The sequence below is a fragment of the Talpa europaea genome, assembly GCF_964194135.1.
Source record: "Talpa europaea genome assembly, chromosome: 15".
NCBI lineage: Eukaryota > Metazoa > Chordata > Mammalia > Eulipotyphla > Talpidae > Talpa > Talpa europaea.
The window spans coordinates 1,536,080-1,557,215 of NC_140083.1; the positions used below are offsets into that span (position 1 = coordinate 1,536,080).

Sequence of the window (21,136 nt, forward strand, 5' to 3'; positions counted from 1 at the left end):
CACTAAGATCCTGGGGGGCTGGGGTTGGGGGGCTGGGCAGCTCGGCGCTTGCCTGCCTGCAGGCCTCAACAAGGGCCCCCGCACTGAAGAGCACTCAGGGTGCCCTGGGTGAGCCCAGCCACCTCCATCTCTCTCTCCTGGCCCAAACGTGGGAGGCATGGGTGCAGATCAAACACCCTGGATCTTGGAGCATGAAGGCAGAGCTGGAGGAGCATCCCTGCACCCCAAGATGAGGGCTGGCAGAGCCTCCCCGGCGGGAGCACCGGGCCCTGCAGCACAGCCGGCTTTTCCAGGAACCAGGCACCAACTGTGGCTGTGCCGTGGCCACTCGCGCTCTGGGTCTCCGACACCTGGGGCCAAGAGGGCGGAGGGGCTGCGGGGCAGGCTCCGGGGACTCCCCCAGTCACTGACCACACCTGTAGCTCAGGCTCCTCAGCTGAAGCCCGTGTGGAGCAAGGATGCCCGTGGGGAGCGAGGACACCCACGGGCGCAGGGCAGGGAGCTCACGGCCATTCTCAGAGCACTGACCCCAGTCCAGGGAGCTCACTGGCCACTCCGGGTCTGCTCTAGCAGGGCAGTGGCCCCAGAGTGGCCCCAGAGACGCCCGCTGAGCTGAGTGACTCAGGAACCCAGCCTCTCGCAGGCCCAGCAGCGGGCAAGGAAGTCACAGGACACTCCCGAAACAGCGCGGTTCCTTTTAATCAGGCCTTCGGAGGCCGCCGCCCCGCATGACGCAGAGGGCCAGGACGGCGGCGGCGGTCACTAGCGGCTTACTGTGTTAAACTGTGAGAAATAATCTTCAGTGTGATAATTTGTAAAGGCTTCCTTCATAGACAGTTTCCTGAGAAGAAACAAAAGAAAAAATCGGGACGGCATGACGTCCGAGGCAGTCTACCTTTAAGAAACACAGAGCCGGGGGCCTCCCCGGTGGCGCAGCGGTTGAGCGCTGGGTTGCGAAGCTGCCTGCAGCCTCTGCGGCGCTGGTTCAATCCCCGGCGGCCGGGTGAGGGTCCCACATGGCGCGCAGACCTCTCCTGCCGCCCGCTGCTCCCCTCAGCAGTGTACTTCGGTCCTTCTGCCTGCTCTGCTCCCCGCTCTGGCTCTGGTGGATTCTCTCACCCTCCCACGCTTCTGACTGTACCCAGTGCTTGTATGTATGTATGTATAAATAAATAAATAAATAAATCTTTAAAAAAAAGAAAGAAAAGCCTTGCTCTCCCTAAATATTTAAAAAAAAAAAAAAAAAAAGAAAAGAAAAGAAACACAGAGCCGGGCCTCCCTGGTGGCGCAGCGGGTTCAGCGCAGCGCTGTGGAGCTGTCCGCAGCCTCTGCAGTGCCGGTTTCGATCCCCGCCGGCCACAGAGCTACCCCATGGCGCGGCAGACCTCTCCTGTCTCCCCGCCCCACCCTGCCGGCCGGCACTCACTGCAGATGCTGCTCCTGGGCTAGGCTGAGGTTGCTGCAGTCCAGTGCCCGGCGCCGCTCGCGCTGCTCGCGCTGCTGCTGGCGCTGGAGCAGCAGGGCCTCGCGGGCGTCCTGGACCCTGTGCAGGTCCCAGGCCCTGTCGCGCTGACGCTCTTCTTCCTGCAGCCGCTGCGGGGAGGACAGCGACTCACCACCACTTGCCCAGCCGTAAAGAGCCCCGAGGATCCTCTAGTACTGCCTCTCTAGTGCTGAGTTTGACAGATGGGGAAACTGAGGCTGGGGGGGGCAGGTAGATGAGCAAGGCCACGCAAGAAATCAGAGGACACCCCACCGGCCCTCACTCCCCACCCCTAGGAGGCGCCAAGCCACCGTCTGAGGCTGGAGGGACCGCAGGGACTAGGTGCCAGCAGTAGCAGCAGCTCCCTGCCCGGCCCTGATGCTGGGCCTGTGTGTCTGCCGTGCGCTCCAGCTGGCGTGGCCCTGGGACCCCGGTGGCTTCTGGAACAAACGGAGGCCAAAGCCACCCCCGAGCTCATGATCAGGGCCGGGCCCGGCCAAACCCCACATGTGTGCAGCCCACTCAGGCCCACGCCTCCCGGGGCCTGCCCAGCTTCTCGTCTCAGGTACCGCAAAGGCGAGGTCTCCGAGGGCGGCCAGGGCCTGGACCCGCCACTGCTGGCCTCCTCACGCCACTGTGCTTCCCCGATCAGGTCAGGCTGCCCTGTCTCAAGCCTTTGCCCTGGCAGCTCGCCTGCCTGCCCGGCCCCCACGTCCTCCCCAGGGCTCCTCCTCCCCTCCTCCACCTCCCCGTTCCCTGACGGCCCCTCACCAGAAGGCCACTCGGCCCCTCACCCTCCCACAGGCTCACTGGGCCCCCGTCTTAACTAGAGCCGTGACTGGGGGGAGCTTGGGGGGGATGTGCCACACCAGCTTCTCCTGGACTTGCTGCTTCTGAGCCAGGCGGATCTGCCCCAGCTGCTCCTGGCTCATGCCCTTCCAGCGGCCAGGCACCACGCGGTGGGGCCCCAGGGCACTGGCCGCCTGCTGCGGGTTCTCGGACAGCAGGTCCCCGTGCAGGAGGTTGGTGATCTCCGCCAGGTTGTCCTCTTGTTCCTGTTTCCTCTCTTGGATCCTCCTCTCTGCCGACTCTGCGGCCTAGACACAGGGCAGGGACTGGATGGCCGGCCCGGGGCCTGGGGGCGCAGGCTGGCGAAGCGCCCCCTCACCCGGGCCCCTGAAGGAAGAACGCTGCCGTGGCAGCAGGGCCGGGCCAGCGGCGGTGGGGGCCAGGCTTGGATACGGGGCTGCCCAGATGGGTGTGGGCCGCGGGGGCGCTGACACCACAGTGGGGCGGTGGAGCAGCCAGTCTTGTCTGCCCTGACCCCCACCCCAGGGAGCCGCCACCTCCCCTCGCTCAGCCCCACCCGCCCTGGCAGGGCTCCGAGCCCCGAAGCCCAGAGCACAGCCAGCAGCGGTGCTTCCCGCATAGACTCTCCAGCCCAGGACCGCGAACTCCCAGGTCAAATCTCTGCTGAGGGGCGGGGGGCCGGGGGCGGGGGTGGCCAAGGCCCTGGCCGCCGCGGCAGGAGCCGGAGGCCCGCCCTGGGCTCTGTAAGGACAGCGGGGCCTGCAGCTCTCTTCGCCGCGACCTGACAGGCGCTTGCCAGGCACCTGCCCCCGCAGGAGACACGCAGGCTGGGGGGGCCCAGTTCAAGCGCTGCGCCGGCAGGGCCGGGGGGCCAGGACGGGCACTTGCCGAAGCAAATCAGTCACACGGGGGCGTCCCTGCGAAGTCGGGTCCCCCGTCCCCCTCCGAGGCCGGCCTTTGTCTGCTGAATCGGGCGAGGGGGGCCCTCGGGGGCGACAGTTAACCGCCAGTTAACACCAGAGACTACGGGAGCAGCCAGTTCTTGCGAGGACAGAAACCGTGGCTGAGGAGCCCGTGACGGGCCCACTGCTCGCCCAGGCGCCCCGTGGGGCCCGGCACCCCCGGTGGCCCTCCCGGTGCGGGCGGCAGCCTGGCGCGGGTGCTCAGGGGCCAGCGTTCTGCCCGGGCACTTCCTGTCCCCGCAGGGCGGGCAGTGGGGGGCCACTTTGACCGAGGAAGGCGAGGTGACCGGGGACTCGGAGGCGGCGGCTGGCCCCGGGTACCTGGCTCCTGTTGAATTCCTTCACAGCCGCACACACCGCCCGTCTGGAGGCGCCATCCAGGGCCTGCAGGTGCCGGGCTGTTGCGTCGAACTGCAGCCTCGTCTCGGCGTACAGGTCCTCTGGAAGGAAGCAGAGCAGCAAGCAGCTGCCCGGGGCCTTCCCGGGTCGGCACCGGTGCCTGGCCAACCGCCCCTTCCCCCCGCCGCGGCTGCTGGGAGACTGCGGTCCGCCAGGGAGGCCGCGGGGCCGCCCCGAGAGTGGGTCATCGCCGCTCCCACGTCTGTGGCGGGTTTCGAGGTGCAGACGGTGTATTAGAGGAGAGAGGTCAAGAGAACACCCTCGTGACGGCCGCCTGAAAAAGGATGACGCGCCGGGGGGAAACTCAGCGGAGGGGAAGAACCTGGACGCCCAAAACGAGGCGCCGCCGACACGAGAGACCGCGGGGGTGCAAAGGCGCCGTGGGCGGAAGAACAGGGTCCCAGAGACGCCGTCTTGCCCACAGCAAGGGATGGGCCCACGGCCACGCCCGTCAAGATCCCGATGACCTTTTCCAACAAAGCAGAACCAACAGCCCGCCCTCCGGGCAGCGTCGTTCGCAGCAGCCCCGGCCGGGAGCCCGCTGAGCCCGCCGGCCGCGGAAAGGCTCTCGAGGACGGAGCTGTGCCTTTGGGAAAAGACGGTGGAACTTGAGGTGATGATGCCAAGAGGAATCATTCAGAAAGTTAAAGACAACAATACAACCAAAATAGTATGGTGTGGGCCAGAGCGAGGGGCTGCGGAGAGAGGGCAGTGGCACCTTCGTTAGACCCGCGGGCGGAGAGGGCCCCGGCAGCCTCCGGACCCAGGGGTCTGCACTCGAAGAGGGTGTGGGCTGGAGCCATGCCGCTGGGCAGTGCCGGCCTCCGGGTGGTGCTTCGGTCGGCGAGACCAGGGGAGTGACCAGCAGAGTGACCAGCGGAGTGACCAGCACAGTGACCAGCGGAGTGACCAGAGGAGTGACCAGCACAGTGACCAGAGGAGTGACCAGCACAGTGACCAGCGGAGTGACCAGAGGAGTGACCAGCAGAGAGGGGAGAGGGGAGCCCGCTGAGCTGGGTCCAGGACCTGAGCAGCAACGCCGAGGGTCAGAAGGTGCTGAGAAACCATCAAAGGGGTCCGGAAGGAAGAGTGCGGGGGTGCGAGTGATGTGGGGGAACCCAGAGGAAGGGGTTTCAGGAAAAGCAGAGACCACGGTTGTCACGGGCTGCCGGGGAGCAGGTGGAGCCGGAAAACCCACCTCAGCAAGCGGGCGACACCGAGTCACTGGCGATGTGGACCAGGCATTTCTGAGAAGTGTGGGGTGAAGGCAGGCATGGCCAAGGGCGGGCTCAGAGGGGATCAGGGGTGGGGATTTGGGGCGACCGCTCCTGGAGAGGAGAGAGACGCCTGGGAGGAGCGCGGGCCGACCAACCGACAGCAAAGCAACAGCCAGAGGAGGGGTCCGCGGGGTGCAGGCACATGCCCCCTTCGCACATCCCTGGCCAGTCGCCCTTCCTTATCCTGTGATGGCCGGCCTGGGCAGCAGCGTGGGGACGGCACCTTCCCAGCCCAGGAAGTGGACAGGAGAACCCCGGGGGGTACGCTGCAGAGGGATTGTGACGCAGAAACGGGGTGACCACGGCGTGCGACAGCAGAGGGACTGTGAGGCTTGATGCGTGGCCCCCAGGAGAGAGGCTGTTGCAGGCCTCGTAGCCCTTTCCCAGCAGAGTCCCTGGGCCTGGAGAGTCCCGCTGAGGATGTGTGGCCACCGGCCTTTGGCTGCGCCCCCAAGAGACCCCGTAGGGACGTCTAGCACAGAAGTTGGCCGGACCTATTACTTCCTATCATCTTCCCAGCAGACTGTGACCCCCCCGGGGCGGGGGCCTACGAGCCACACCCCCAGCCGGAGCGCTGACACAGCCCCGACTCCCAAAAACGTTTCCTGCAGGACTGATGTGAGGCTGAAAATGTTTACATCCTGAAACGCCAGCTCGGATGTCTCTTCCCCCCCGTGGGCAAATAATGGCACATGAAGGGGAGTCAGGGGACAAAACAAGAGAAAAAGAGGGGTGCGGTCTGCGGAAGAAAGCACGGACAGCAGTTGCCTGATTTGCTTTATTACCTGCACATTTTTGGTCGGCTCGGGCGTCCCTCCACTCCCGCTGCTGTTGCAAGGACCATTCTCTATTTTGTTCCTCCTGGAATCTCTTCCTCTCTTGGCAGTTTAAATCCTCTCCCATGAATTTCTGCATCCCCGAGATTGTATTCCGAACATCGTTATCTGACTGCCGGGCTGGAAGATCTTTCTTAAGGGCTAGGGGGTCGGACAGATCGAATTCACGGCGGGTCTCTGGCCGCTGAAAGCTCTGCTGGAAGTCACAGAGGGCCTTACAGAAGTTTCTCCTGTCTCTCCTCTCCCGGGCTTCCAGTAGGCACGTGATTTTGTCATTTTGTCTCATCTCAGCAGCTAGAAGAGCCGTGGCATAGAAATAAGCTTAAGATTCAGAGGCAAAAATAAATTTGAACCCACTTAAAGTAAATAATTTGAGTGGTTGTAAAAGTAACACAACCCTCCCAAAAGGCCCTTAGAATCCTGAATATGCAAAGAGTAAACTGCAAATCAATGTTACAAAGAAGCCAACCCAATTATAGGCAAATCGGTATGAAAAATAAACTTCAATTATAATTCCCCCGCTCCAACATTGCCACTCCCAACATTTTCACATATTGTCTTTCCATCTTTTTCTAAGCATATGTTTAATGTTTTTTTTTTAAAGTTAATTCATAATTTGCTGCTTATACAATTTTGTATCCTTTCTTTAATATAAAAATCCTTATTATGTTTAAAAAAAAACAAAACAACACTGGGGCCTCCCTGGTGGTGCAAGGGGTTAAGTCTCAGCACTGAAGCTGTCCGCAGTCACTAAAACACGGGTTCCATCCCCAGCCAGGGAGCAACCCACATGGCGCAGCAGACCTCTCCTGTCTCCCCGCTGCTCCCCTCAGCAGTGGATTCCAGTGGATCCCCCTGTTCTGCTCCCCACTCTGTCTCTGGTGAATCCTCTCACCCCCGCACCTCTGGCCTGCACCCCAGTTCTTGGATGCACAAATACAATAAATCTTTAAAAAAATAAACTGGAGGGTCTCCCCGATGGCGCAGTGGTTGAGCACTGGGTTGCGAAGCTGCCCGCAGCCTCTGCAGCGCTGGTTCGATCCCCAGCTGCTCCCCGACCTCCGGAGGAGGGTCCCACATGGCGTGCAGACCTCTCCTGCCACCCACTGCTCCCCTCAGCAGTGTACTTCGGTCCTTCTGCCTGCTCTGCTCCCTGCTCTGGCTCTGGTGAATTCTCTCACCCTCCCACGCTTCTGACTGTACCCAGTGCTTGTATAAATAAATAAATAAATAAATAAATAAATCTTTTTAAAAAAATAAATAAATAAACTGGAACTGTTGGACATGATATGGGAAAATGAACTCTATTTGAAAACTTCACCTATAGCTAGAACACCACTATCTAAACCATATGTAACCCTGAACCAGCGCAGGTGTGCGTTCAGCCAAGATTGTGTCCACCAGTGTGAGCATCTGTCCTGGGAAGGTCTTGAACTTTTTGGCAGTCTGTGTACATGCGGACAGGTGTTTGTCACACCCAGCTTTTTATGAAAACAGAAAATCTTACATTTATCCTTAACATATTTCCTACAACCCACTTAGAATTCAATGGCTGTTTTCTTTTAAGAGAGGAAAAATCTATACATCAAGTTAATTGAGCACAAAAAATTGTGAACTTTTGAAAGGAAGCAGATTGTGAGAACAGGCTTTTATATGTGCGAAGAAATGAGGCCTGAATGCTAAATTCCCACAGCCCTCATCTAAAGGCACACAGCTCTAAGCCACTGGACAGACACTCACCAAAGGTTTCGTGTCTAGCTTTTTCAGTTGCTTCTCTTATCTTCTGGTCACGAACCTGAGCATTCCAGGCCGGGGTGTCCCCCTGGGAATGGAAAACAGGGGGGGGAGGAATTAAGAGTCAGATCATTTTATTCAGCTGTTAGCAACCCTGTTTATCTATTTCAGCCGTGCCCTACTGCTAAGTTGTCTTCTGTCCATTACAGGCCTTTTCATACTTGGATGCTTCTGTTTGTGGCTGGTTCTCTGGCCTGTTAACTTTCCGCAGGACTTGCCTCCCCGTTCTCTTAATTGACAGATACTCCTATGAGACCATTGCTTAGACATCACCTCCTCCGGGAAGCCCTCCCTGAGTGCACTCTCCCTGCCCAGCCCCAGCCTGGGCTCCCCTCCCTAACAGCACTGATTCCAAGCACTTAATGAGCCCATTCCAATGCTGCCTCTTCGGCTGAGCCAAGAACTCCTCAAGCCCAGGGACCTCTTACTTCTCATCCGCCGGCCGGCTCCGGTTTGCCCAAATAGGAACTCCAGGGGCAGCTGTCACGTGAATGGGCAGCCGGGAGCTGCCCGGAGTAGACGGTCCAGGCAGCCCCGCGTGTTTCGCACGCCCCCTCCCCGCCGCTGGACTCGGGGTGCCCGGCCTGAGGGGTGCCGTGTGCGGGGGCGGCCCGCCAGGCCTCCTCCCTGCAGAGCGGCGCCCTCAGCCCGCCCGGGCCCCAGTCTCATCCAGCGGGAGTCTCCTCTCCTGCCGCTCCCGCTCCCCCTCGCACCCCCCGGGGCCCCTCTCCCGGCCTGAGGGAGTCACCCCGATGAGCCTGTTCCTGGCGTTAAAGATCCGTTTCTGCCGGCACAGCTCCGCGTGCCTCCGCCTGGCCTGGCTGAAGTGCTGCTGCAGGTCCTTGGGCTGCGCCGCCTCCATGGCCGGGCTCGCAGGGCCGCCAAGGGCCTCCGCGCGAGGGGAGAAGACAGACCGCGGGGAAGGGCAGCGGCGGGCGGCGTCGGGCCTCCCAGCGGCGCCCCGGCCTCCCGGCCTTCGCGCTCCCAGCGGCGTCGCGGCCGGGTTTCCTGGGAGACGTCAACAACTCCGGTTGCTAGGGAACGGCGCGCGGGGGCGGGGAGCGCGCTCGCTCCGCTCTCGCGAGACTCGGCGCCGCCGTTCCCGCGCTTTTCCCGCCCGGCGAGGACGCGAGGCGCGCCATGGGCCGCCTGGAGCTGCTGCTCGTGGAGAACTTCAAGTCGTGGCGCGGCCGCCAGGTCATCGGCCCGTTCCGGCGCTTCACCTGCATCATCGGCCCCAACGGCTCCGGTAACGGCCGGCGCCGCCCTCCGCCCAGCCGCCGTCCTGAGGGGCCCGCGGGCGGCCGCTGGGCCCAGACGCCGCGGCCTCGACGGCGGCCTCCGCCCGCCCCGGCCTCCCGCGCGGCCCCGCACCCCCACCCCCACCCCCGACACCCCCCGCACCCCGACACCCCGGACACCCCCCGCTGGGGACCCCGCCCTCGGGCCCACGCCCGGCCCCTGACCCCCGGCCTCCGGCCCGACCCCGACCCTTCACCCCGTGGGGACCCCGCCCTCGGGCCCACGCCCGGCCTCTGACCCCCCCCCCCCCGCCTCCGGCCCGACCCCGACCCCTCACCCCGGTGGGGACCCCACCCTCGGGCCCACGCCCGGCCTCTGACCCCCGGCCTCCGGGCCCCGACACCCCCCCCCCCCCCGCCTCCGGCCCGACCCCGACCCCTCACCCCGGTGGGGACCCCACCCTCGGGCCCACGCCCGGCCTCTGACCCCCGGCCTCCGGGCCCCGACACCCCCCCCCCCCCCGCCTCCGGCCCGACCCCGACCCCTCACCCCGGTGGGGACCCCGCCCTCGGGCCCACGCCCGGCCTCTGACCCCCGGCCTCCGGGCCCCGACACCCCCCCCCCCCCCCCCCCGCCTCCGGCCCGACCTCGACCCCTCACCCTGGTGGGGACCCCGCCCTCGGGCCCACGCCCGGCCTCTGACCCCCGGCCTCCGGGCCCCGACACCCCCCCCCCCCCCCCCCGCCTCCGGCCCGACCCCGACCCCTCACCCCGGTGGGGACCCCACCCTCGGGCCCACGCCCGGCCTCTGACCCCCGGCCTCCGGGCCCCGACACCCCCCCCCCCCCCCCCGCCTCCGGCCCGACCCCGACCCCTCACCCCGGTGGGGACCCCGCCCTCGGGCCCACGCCCGGCCTCTGACCCCCGGCCTCCGGGCCCCGACACCCCCCCCCCCCCCCCCCGCCTCCGGCCCGACCTCGACCCCTCACCCTGGTGGGGACCCCGCCCTCGGGCCCATGCCCGGCCTCTGACCCCCGGCCTCCGGGCCCCGACACCCCCCCCCCCCCCCCCCCGCCTCCGGCCCGGCCCGACCCCGACCCCTCACCCCGGTGGGGACCCCGCCCTCGGGCCCACGCCCGGCCTCTGACCCCCGGCCTCCGGGCCCCGACACCCCCCCCCCCCCCCCCCCGCCTCCGGCCCGACCTCGACCCCTCACCCTGGTGGGGACCCCGCCCTCGGGCCCATGCCCGGCCTCTGACCCCCGGCCTCCGGGCCCCGACACCCCCCCCCGCGGCGCCCCCAAGCCCACTCCCCCCCCCCGCCCGCTCGCCTCGGCTCGCCCGCCGCCGCCCGCGCGGGGTCCCGGCCCGGGAAGCCGTGCGCCGTGGGGGTGTCCGGGCTTCCTCCGGGCCGGGCGCGGGGCCGCGGGGCGGCCGTTGGGCTGACGGCGGGGCGGGCCGGGGCAGAGCAGGCGGCGCGCGAGGGGAGCCGGGAGGGGGCGCCGCTCCCCGGCCGGCGGGATCCACCCCGCGCTCGGGCGCTCTTGCCGCGGGGTGGGGGGGCGCTTAACTTTTGACCCCAAAATCTTAACAAAACTTGCGCTGACCGGAAGCCTTGCCGGCCGCCACAGCCGCTGCAGAGCGCGGGGGCGCGTGTGGGTGCGGGGGCGCCTGCGCGTGGGTGGGGGGTGCATGTGCGCGCGCCCCTCCACGAAGTCCGCGGAGAAAAGATGACAATCATCAGGGGGAGAGAAGGCTTTATGGCGCCGGCTGTCGGGCGGACGCGAGTCCACTGGCGGGGCCCTGTGCGGGGCGCGCTCTGCGGGGGGCCCTGTGCCGGGGGGCCCTGTGCCGGGCGCGCTCTGCCGGGGGCCCTGTGCCGGGGGGCCCTGTGCGGGGCGCGCTCTGCCGGGGGCCCTGTGCCGGGGGGCCCTGTGCCGGGCGCGCTCTGCCGGGGGCCCTGTGCCTGGGGACCCTGTGCCGGGCGCGCTCTGCCGGGGGCCCTGTGCCGGGGGGCCCTGTGCCGGGCGCGCTCTGCCGGGGGGCCCTGTGCCGGGGGGCCCTGTGCCGGGCGCGCTCTGCCGGGCGCACGGAGACGGCTGTGCTTCCCTGAAGGGCTGCCGGCGTGTCCCCGCCGGTCCCTTTGGCCGCGGCGCTCTGGCATGTGCCAAACAAGTTTCGGAACCTTATTTCCTTACTTGGTTGAAAGACACAGATGATGATTAATAACAAGCCTGAAAGCTGTCGTGGAAATCCCTGTGCAAACCTCGCGCCCCTGCCTGCACCCGCCTGGCCGGCTCGCCGCGCAGAAGCCGCCGGCTGTCCGGAGCCCGGCGCGCCTTCCCCGCCCTCTCTCCGTGGCAGGGGTTCGGGTCCCTCCGTGACTTCCCCGCCTGCCCCTTTCCACTGTCTGGAGGCCGACGGTCAGCGCGGCGTTGGCCCGGCCGATGGGACGCGACGCCTCCGCGCATCTGAGCGCCGGTTTCCCGGGCGGTCCTCGCGCCCCCGCCGGCGCGTGCGGGTGGACACGGCCGGGTCGCTGGAAGACTTTGTCTCGGTCCTTTCCTGCTGCGTTTTAGTTGAATGGGTCATACATTTAGTAATGATTTCCTGTGGTCACCGCCTGCCCGAGCTTGATAGGTGCTTGTTTGTTTTTAGTAAATCTAATTGTGGGATTTTTGTGGCTAGCAGAAAAATTTCATTTTTAATCTTAACCTTCATGCTTTCTGCTCAGATTCAGCAACTAGTTATTGCATATATATAGTTGGAGTAAAAGATGTGCAGAAAGACACAACTTCTGCCCCGAAGTGCAGAAAATTACAGGAATTGAAACAGAAGGCCAGATGACACTTTTTAGGAAACTTTAAACAAGCTAAATACTTACCTGATTTGGGAGAAATCAGGAAGAGTTGAAGTTTCCTGGAGGAGCTGGCATTTGAGTCGGGATCAAAAGAATAGAGATTATTTTTCCATGGGTCTGTGAAAGTGTTTGTGGCCCAGCAGCCCAGGAGTCCAGAATGTGTTGCTTGTATAGGCAGGTGGTGGGACAAAGCGTCTGGTGCTGTTGGGTCAGGCCTGGCCAGCTGTGTGACTGCTCGGAGTCATCCTCTTACACCAGCCTGCCGTGTTCTGGCAGCCTTCGTCTAACCCTCGAGGGACAGCCGCCTGTGCGTGTTAGCCTATATCTAGGTTAATATTTATAAAATAGGCATAACTAAGGTCCAGAGAAGTTAGATGATTTGCCATGGTATAATACTTCATCGTGGGCGGGAGTTGGACTTCGATCCTTAGATGTTACCATAGCTGCGTAGAAGAAACCAGTAATCTCTAAAACTCTTCAGTCGCGTGCTTTAAATATAGACAAGGCGGGACTGCTTAGTGTGTATTACCTATGTTTCGCTTCCATTCTTAACCTGTTTGGGGGGTTTTTGGGCTCTGGACAAGGTTATTTTAATCATTAACAATGTATGACTGCTCAGAATGTGCCCTTCATCCAGTGATAGGGGGCGTAATGGTGATGACTCCTGGCAGGACTTGCTTGTGCTGTTGTGAACGCCCAGAAGTCCTGGCAGATCAGAGTCTCTGGTCTTACCCAGCTTCAAATTCCTGACAAGATATGACCCTTTCCCCTTCAAATAAGTGTATTGGTGGTGAATAAAAAATAAGCAAATCGACCAAATGAATAGGAATACATTTAAATTTTTTTTTAAATGAATAGTTTTTTCTCTTCCCTTCCCCAGGAAAATCTAATGTTATGGATGCACTTAGTTTTGTAATGGGAGAAAAAACAGCTAATTTGAGAGTGAAAACTGTTCAAGAACTTATTCACGGAGCACATGTCGGGAGACCTGTTTCTTCTTCAGCAAGTGTAAAAATTGTGTACATAGAGGAAAATGGAGAAGAGAAAACATTTGCAAGGATTATCCGAGGTATTTTCTCATGGATGAGTCATTTGAATTTTCAAGAGTTAAGTCAGATCATCTGCTTTTCTTTCTTTGAAGGGTGTGATTTATTATTCCACTGGCATAGTGAATTGTAGAAATTCTTTTTTTTATTCTTTACAGTTCCAAACCTCAGAATCAAGCAGTAGAATCGGTTTGATTGTCCACTGGGACTCTTTGTTAAGCAGTTACAATTTTATGTACATATCTCATTTTTGTCTAGATTTAGGGCTAGCATATAAGCTCCTTGTGATCAGGCTGTATTGTTCATTGCTGTAGAAATTGTATGGAAGACACTCCATAGTTGATGGCTAAATGCATTTATTAATGTATGTGTTATTGCATAACTGGTCCTTTCTGTAAGAAACAATTTTATCAGGTTTTCCACCGTTGTGGCTATATCGGCCTTTATGCCTTTATTTTAGGGGGATGCTCGGAGTTTCGTTTTGGTGACAACCCTGTGAGTCGTTCTGCTTACATAGCGGAGTTGGAGAAGATAGGCATCATAGCCAAAGCACGCAACTGTCTCGTTTTTCAAGTAAGTAGCTATGAGAATTTATTGGTTCATGATTTGAAAATACATCATGTTTTATGTTTTGTGCTTTACTGTTTTTAAAAGGGAACTGTGGAGTCAATTTCAATGAAAAAACCCAAAGAAAGAACCCAGTTTTTTGAGGAAATTAGCACTTCTGGAGAACTTATAGGAGAATATGAAGAAAAGAAAAAAAAATTACAAAAAGCTGAAGAAGATGCACAGTTTAATTTCAATAAGAAAAAAAATGTAGCTGCGGAGCGCAAACATGCAAAATTAGAGAAAGAAGAGGTAGGTGTCCTGGAGGTGTGACCAGTTAATTTGTGGGGCCCCTAGATGCTCTGTGTCAGAACTGCTAGGTACAGGGGTTACCAAAAACTCATCATAATATAAGAAAAAGTATATTTTAATGATCACTGTAAAAATGACAATATAAGTGCTTTACATGTTAGCATAAATGACATTTTTATGAAAAATAATCGCATTTTCTAAAAAAAAAAAAAAATTTTAGGAGGGTAGCTTTCTTTCATATAGTTATACTGGTACCTGGCTTAATAGGACACAAATTGTCTTGTCTGCTTCTGTATTAAATATTCTTTACGCTAAGACCTAACAGTCTTACCTGCCATTGATGTCTGCACCATCGGTGCAGATGACAATACAATGGGGAGGACAACAAGTCTTCGTATTTCTAAGAAATAGTTTTGACTTCGGAGGCTCCCTGGGAGGCTACGGCCACACGTTGCAGATGGTGTCTGTGGTGTTCCTTGGCGCCCTTCACAGCACCGAGTACAGTGCCTGGTGTGTGGTGGCTGCTGTTGTTGCTGCGTTCAGAGTGATCTTTTTCTTTTTTTTTTTTTAAGATTTATTTATTTACTTATTTATACAAGCACTGGGCACAGTCAGAAGCACGGGAGGGTGAGAGGATTCACCAGAGCCAGAGCGGGGAGCAGAGCAGGCAGAAGGACCGAAGTCCACTGCTGAGGGGAGCAGCGGGCGGCAGGAGAGGTCTGCGTGTCATGTGGGACCCTCCTCCGGTGGCCAGGGAGCAGCTGGGAATCGAACCGTTGCTGCAGAGGCCGCGGGCAGCTTCACAATCCAGCGCTCAACCGCTGCGCCACCGGGGAGGCCCAGAGTGATCTTTTTCAAATGCAAGTCAGATTCTTTCTCTTGCCCTTTCATAGCAAAAGCATAGAGCTTTTGCTATTTCCTCTGCTTTTTACATAGCTGTATATCTGATTTTTGCAGGATTGATGACTCTTTCAAAGTTTTATAAACATGCTATTTCTCAGGCAGACATTTACTGTCCATGCCCTCAGGATAAATTAGTGCCCTTCCCTGGGAAGTAGATGTGGTCCCCATAGTGACATTTCTCTGTTTCTTCGTTTTTGCCTGTGGATATACGTCCTTGGTTTTTGTCAGTGGAGAGAGATGGCATCCGTGCAAGCCAAGCAGTAGTATTCATGGTATCCTGAGGGCTTATGGAAATGTAGACCTGCAGAACTGTGGACATCATCAGAGCAGTTAGAATAGCGCAGCTTCCTAGTTTTTCACAATACCTGGGCAGGTGGCTGCCTGCGTCCCAGTTCCTGGGAATGCTTCGTGGGGGAGGTGGTGTTCTCTCAGGGCGCCCATCCTTTATTAATAGTAAAAATGCTCAGGAAACGTTTACTTTCCACATAAAGTTTAGAATTGTAATAATAGTTCTATGAATAGGACAGTTAGATCCTATGGCAGGAATTCTGTCTGGAATCATTGAATTTAAAGTTGCAGGACCTTGCAAAGTCATATAACTTCCTGCAGTTTACATATGAGGAAGCCAGTGTCAGAAATGTTAATGGGCCTGAATTCCCAGCCAGCATAGAAGTGGGACAAGAGCCCAGGTTAGCAGGTGCTACTCCATTATTGCTGCTGCTGCATCACTGAGAGAGTGAGCAGGAACTCATTTACTCGTTTACTGATTCATTTCAGACATATGCACTGAATTCACTATAAATAATGCTCGTCCTGGCAAGGCTGCTCTTTGAGTATTACACAAGAGTTCATTATTGGTGTGATAGTTGAGTTTCTGAAAGATCAACTTAAATATGCACCCTTCTAACTACTCTCGATTTGTATTTTACAGGCAGAACGTTACCAGAGTCTCCTTGAAGAGCTAAAAATAAACAAGATACAACTGCAACTTTTCCAACTATATCATAATGAGAAAAAAATTCATTTTCTGAACACTGAGTTAGAGCATGTGAATAAGGATCTGAGTGCCACGAAAGAGTCTCTTTCTCATCATGAAAACATAGTTAAAGCCAAGAAAAAGGAACATGGAATGCTAACTAGACAACTACAGCAAACAGAAAAAGAATTAAAGTGAGTGTTTAAAAATTGGTATTAATAGTTGGATTTTATGTAGATTGATGGGGAAAATAAAACTATAAATTACACTTTGAGATTTGATTTTGGGGAATAAATTTTTAACTTTGGAATACTTTTTAAGGATTTATTTATTCATGCATACAAGAACTGGGGTACAGGCCAGAGGTGTGGGGAAGGTGAGAGGATTCACCAGAGACAGCAGGGAACAGAACAGGCAGACTGACAAAATACACTGCTGAGGGGAGCAGTGGGCGAGACAGAAGAGGTCTGCTGCGCCATGTGGGTATCTCCACGGCCAGCCAGGATCAAACCTGCACTGCAGAGGCTGCAGACAGCTTCACAGCGCGGCACTGAACCGCCTGTGTCACCAGAGAGACCCTGGAATACTTTCAGATATGTAGGAAATATAAAGGGAGCACAGAGTTCACTTATTCCCCACACTCAGTTTCTTCTTTTGTTAACACATTACTAGTGTGATACATTTTTCAGAATTAGTGTTACTGTTAACTGAAGTCTATACTCATATTCTTAGTTTTAACTGGATGTGCTTTGTCCAGTTCAGAATACTGTCTTGATGTTTCCTCATTGTGTCTCCTCAAGCCCCTCGGGGATGTAACAGTTGCTCAGACTTGTTTTTGATGACCTTGACAGTTTTGAAAAGTATTGGTCAGGTTTTTGGTAGATTGTCCCTCAGTTGGGGGCTTGCCTGATAGTTTTATCATTAGGGCTTGGGAGTTTGGGGAAGACCTTGAAAGTAAAGTGTCACCCTTGTCAGTTCCCTTGGGCTGTCAGCACACCATGTATGTCATGTTCCAAACCCATCTGTCTGACACAGCTTCCTATCAGCATGTCATCCCATTTGATGTCGACCTTGATCCCCTGACTTCTGTGTGTTTTTCAGGTTTCTCCATTCTAAAGTTTTCCTTTTTTCTGCCTTTCCGTACATTTTAGAAAGGAGATACTGTACATTGCCTGCACTTAGGCAGTAGGTTATGTTCCACCTTGCAGGCAGAGTATCTACATCATTTACTTGGAATTTTGCACAGAGATTTGACTCTTTCCTTCATTTATTTATGATTATTGGTTTATTCAGTTATGTATGGACTTAACAGATACTTTTTATTTGGGATTATAAGCCAATACTGCATGTGTTTTGTTTCTCACTTGTTCCAGTTGTAGCCTTTGAGAACTCTTGCATTGGTTCCCGTGTTGCTTTGACACATCCCTGTTATTATGATTTTTTTTTCTCTCTCTTAGCACTTCCTTACTCTGGCATTCTAAGATATTCAAACTCATCTTGTGTGAGTCGGTCCCAGAATGAGTCATTTATCCATGGGGTCCCGGTTCTTTCTACAGGAAAATGGAAGCAGCACTCATTGCTTCTGAAGCATCTTTGCTTCTGGGCCTTCTCAACTAATAGAACAGCAGTGAAACTTGGCTTCCACAGTCAGCCATCCGTTTACTCACTTGTTCATTTCTAGTCACCCATGGCAGTGTCAGGATTGCTAACCCCTCTGCTTGTGGGACGCAAGTCGATGATCTAGAGGACAGTGCTTATGTACCACGCCGTTAGCTTTTCATGGTACAGACTCTGCTCATTTTCAGAGTCACTTAGGTTGGCACCCTTTCCTGCCACCCTCTTCAGTAGGTTGTTTCCTACATATGTAATATGACTGGATTTTTTGGCCATGTTGTGTCTTCCATCTAGGATCCCTCAGTCTCCTAAGTAATTTTTTTCATTTTTGGTACATTAAGGTGCACTCTTGGTGCTGTAAAGTTCTAGAGGTTTTGACAAATGCATAATGTCATATGCCCACCATTACAGTGTCTTGCCACTCTTGGTTTACCATTCTTAGAGAATTCCTGTGTTTCATCTATTTAATCCTCCCCAAACCCTGTCCAACCTCTAGAAACCACTGATCTGGTTACACAGTCTCTGAAAGTCAGTTTTAAAGATGTTATTTTTAAATGTATAATTTGATCCAAAAAACTTTTCTTGGTATATTATAAAATTTAATTTCATTTAAGGTAAGCTTTGCTTTCCTTTTTAGATCTCTTGAAGCACTTTTAAATCAGAAGAGACCACAGTACATTAAAGCCAAAGAAAACACTTCTCACCACCTCAAGAAATTAGATGTGGCTAAGAAATCAATAAAGGACAGTGAAAACCAGTGCTCTAAACAGGAAGATGACATTAAGGCCCTGGAGGCGGAGCTGGTTGATTTAGATGGTGCATGGAAAAGTTTTGAAAAGAAGATTGAGAAAGAAATCCTAAAAAAAGGGAGAGACATCCACCTGGAAGCCAGTCAGGTGAAAAAGTCAACGTGTGGGAACCTCTCATTTCTGTTGCAGCTCCCCCCTTCATTTAGAAAAAATTTAAAGAATTTCCCTAATATTTCGAGACAGTCTTCAATTTAAACTTCGGGATTTAAATTTTTAGCTTATATATAGAATCTAAGTTTAATCTTTAAGCTGTTTTTCTTTTATAGGATTAGATGGTATTATAGCATTTACCAGTTAAAATCATAGAGAAAACTTCAGTAAAATGTCTTGATATCATTTTGTAATAAGTAAATTGTATTTTTGTTTTTAAGGTAGTTCTTTTCTCGTGAATGTTACAGAAACGTCAAGGTCATACATGTGGCTTTTAAGAAACATGATCACTTAATTGATAAGAGGAAAGTTGATTATTTAAAGTGATTTATGATGTTAAGTGATGAATTAATATCCAGTTTAGTATGTAAGAACTACTTATAATCGGAGTAGATATCTAAAACTTTCTAATTCAGAGTTTTCAAATATGCTCTCAAATTTTTACCATTTATTGCCTTCATTTTGTGAAATCATATATCACAAAAATATGCTAAAATAATTATGACTATGTAAATAGAAAAATGCAGTTACTTCTGAAATCCTCTTGCTTCCTATTACTGTGTTTCAAAATCTCTTTTAAGATCTTACAGAGATCTTATTGTAGAATTGCTTTCGAATATCTTACTAATCTGTCTAAACCATTTTAAATGAATATGCTCATTTTAAAAGAACATGTTCATTTTGTATTCACATCATCTTACCTGAAGATGGCCAATTTGATCAAATTTACATAAAACATACTTTTGATAGTTTACTTGTCTGCTCATAAAGGACACCATATAAAATAGTTTCTTGCCATGCCTCTTTAACTGAGCTAGTGATGTTTAAATGCTCTCAGCTGGATCATTATAAGGAACTTAAGGAACAAGTAAGGAAAAAAGTGGCTGTAATGACCCAACAGCTGGAAAAACTGCAGTGGGAACAGAAGGCTGACGAGGAAAGACTGGTGTTTGAAAAGAGGAGGCATGGAGAAGTAAAGGTACCTTGTTTGTGCCATGATTCAGAATTGTTTTCGACAAGATTTTAGTCCCTTTCTGTACTAGCTTTTCAATATAGAAATGGATTTATATCAGACATGCAATTAATAAAAAAAATGGGATTACCTATTACACTGTTTATGGAATTAGTTGCTCTTGCACAATGTAATATCCAAGGAGTGCTGTCATTCAGCAGACAGATGAAAGGATCAAACAAAAGATGGTTAAGTTAACCAGACTAAATTAGTAAGTAGAGGACAGATACCTTGTGTCCAGAATGAGCCTTCTTCCCCTCTGCACTACTGCCTCTCATTGAGACTCAGACCTAGCAGGTGAATGCACAGCTAGCAGGGTGTAACCTAGCCGTATAAATAGAAGAGAGGGCATTTTGTGAACGAGGAAAAACATAGTAACGGCAGCAATTACTTCTAAACCCTTGTATAATTTGTATCGCATAAAATTGAACAGTGATTTCTATAGATGCTCATTGCACACTTCCCTTTGCACATACAGTTTGGGGAAAACCCGCTCATCTTTACCTGTGAATTCTGTTGTTGACTCACCGCAAAGCCTTCCCTGGTGCTCCTTTCTCTCCACCCACCTTTCAAAAAATTGAAAAGAATCTTTCCTCATCTACTCACCCATTGTTCTTCATCTATATTAAGGACTCTGATCAGACTGAAGAAGTGCAGTTCATTTAAACTCTGCTAGACAGGATGCTTTGAACGGCAGGATTCTCAGTGGCATCCATCATAAACCCTGTACTTAGTGCATGTCAGTAAGTGTTGGCAAATTGCTGTTTTCTTTGGAAAGCAAAACACCAACAGAAGGAGAAATGACACGATGGAGCAGAGAGAGATAGAAGACCACACTGAGTTTCCTCTGGACAGGAAGGGCTGTAACTTTCCACAGGTCCCAATATTGTTTGGTCCTGCGGGGCAGTAGTTGGCTGTCCCACAACTAGCGTGATTGGTTGGCATCCCAAATCCAGAATGCCATGTCTCTGGTCACTCTCATTCTGTGTCCCAGCAAAGCACGCCAGCCCTGCCTTCTCCCTGGGAGAATACGAGAAGAAAGGGAAGTTCCTTCTTTCTGGTTGACGCTGGCCTTTTCCATTTCCTCCAGTAAAGGCTATTCTTCAACTTCAGCCAAGTCTGGCTTGGATTCTGAGCTCTTCTCCAAGGTGGTTACCACTTAGAGACCCAGCTGGCACACTAAACGATGCCCATGAAGGGACGCAATCCCTAGGAGGCCAGAGGAAAGCAGGGCCGATGTTTCTAGTGACTAAACTTGGTGTCCCTCCTTCACTAATCTTGGTTTTTCCTCTTTGAATGGAATTCTTAAGTGAGATAGTAGGATTTCAAAACGGAAATTGCACCTTGCTCATTTTTATAACTGTGACATCTAGATATTTGTTCAGTGAATTTGTGTGACAAATGAGTGCAGTGAGGTACTTATCATCATGGAATATTTTATCCTTTTCCACTTGAAAACTGGCAGTCTCTTTCCTGCTGCTGCCTATTAAAAAAAAAAGTTCTACTTCTGTAGACTTCTGGTTTTAGATCATTAGTAAAGGAGTCGGACAGACTAATTTTGCTATGGTGCGGCGTGAATTGGGGGAAGGTTAAAGACTTACCCAGTAGGAGTCTAACACAGAACTTGAATTTAATAAATAGAGCACATTTTCTGTGGAGTCCTCCATCTAGCTTGTAGTTGCCTTAAAGTTTCCTTTATATTAGACTATTAAACACTGTTACGTCACTACTGCATTTTATTGTCTATCCCACCAGAATTCACTCCTTGTAGACAGAAACTCTGTTCTGCTCGATATTATATCTCTGACTCCTAGCACATGGTAACCAATGAATAAATACTGAATCGATTAGTCTGAGAGACACATAAGAATTGTATATACATATTTGAAAATAGCCCCCCTAACAGTTTGAAGTGGCCAGAGTAAACTTGTTATTTATCAGCCAGGATTTGAACCCTGATTCCTATAATATCAAAGCTCTGTACCATACTGCCTTGCAAAATAAAATTGCATAAAATTTTTCATATATTTATATTTGATATATTTCAAAGTTAGAACAGCTTTTATGACATTATAGCAAATCCTAGGCATATCATGAAAAAAATCA

At 53.8% G+C, this 21,136-nt stretch overlaps 2 protein-coding genes across 2 annotated transcripts in view; one reads left to right on the forward strand and one right to left on the reverse strand.

Moving 5' to 3' along the window:
- Window positions 1–762: 762 nt before the first annotated feature.
- On the reverse strand, window positions 763–8,527 carry RIBC2 (RIB43A domain with coiled-coils 2; the record flags this gene model as incomplete). Its single annotated transcript, XM_084254730.1, has 7 exons — window positions 8,310–8,527; window positions 7,508–7,589; window positions 5,717–6,061; window positions 3,577–3,695; window positions 2,353–2,580; window positions 1,427–1,593; window positions 763–841 (listed from the first exon to the last, which is right to left on the reverse strand). The coding sequence occupies exons 1-7, from the start codon at window positions 8,421–8,423 to the stop codon at window positions 763–765; spliced, it is 1,134 nt and encodes a 377-aa protein (XP_084110856.1). The 5' UTR covers window positions 8,424–8,527.
- Window positions 8,528–8,701: 174 nt separating this feature from the next.
- SMC1B (structural maintenance of chromosomes 1B) overlaps window positions 8,702–21,136 on the forward strand; it is a gene marked incomplete at both ends in the record, with an annotated part of 41,113 nt that continues 28,678 nt past the window's right edge. The window contains 7 exons of the mRNA XM_084256399.1: window positions 8,702–8,810; window positions 12,543–12,731; window positions 13,169–13,281; window positions 13,363–13,566; window positions 15,401–15,639; window positions 17,697–17,955; window positions 18,857–18,997. Coding sequence (XP_084112525.1) covers window positions 8,702–8,810; window positions 12,543–12,731; window positions 13,169–13,281; window positions 13,363–13,566; window positions 15,401–15,639; window positions 17,697–17,955; window positions 18,857–18,997 — 1,254 coding nt within the window. The remainder of the gene's footprint in view (window positions 8,811–12,542; window positions 12,732–13,168; window positions 13,282–13,362; window positions 13,567–15,400; window positions 15,640–17,696; window positions 17,956–18,856; window positions 18,998–21,136) is intronic.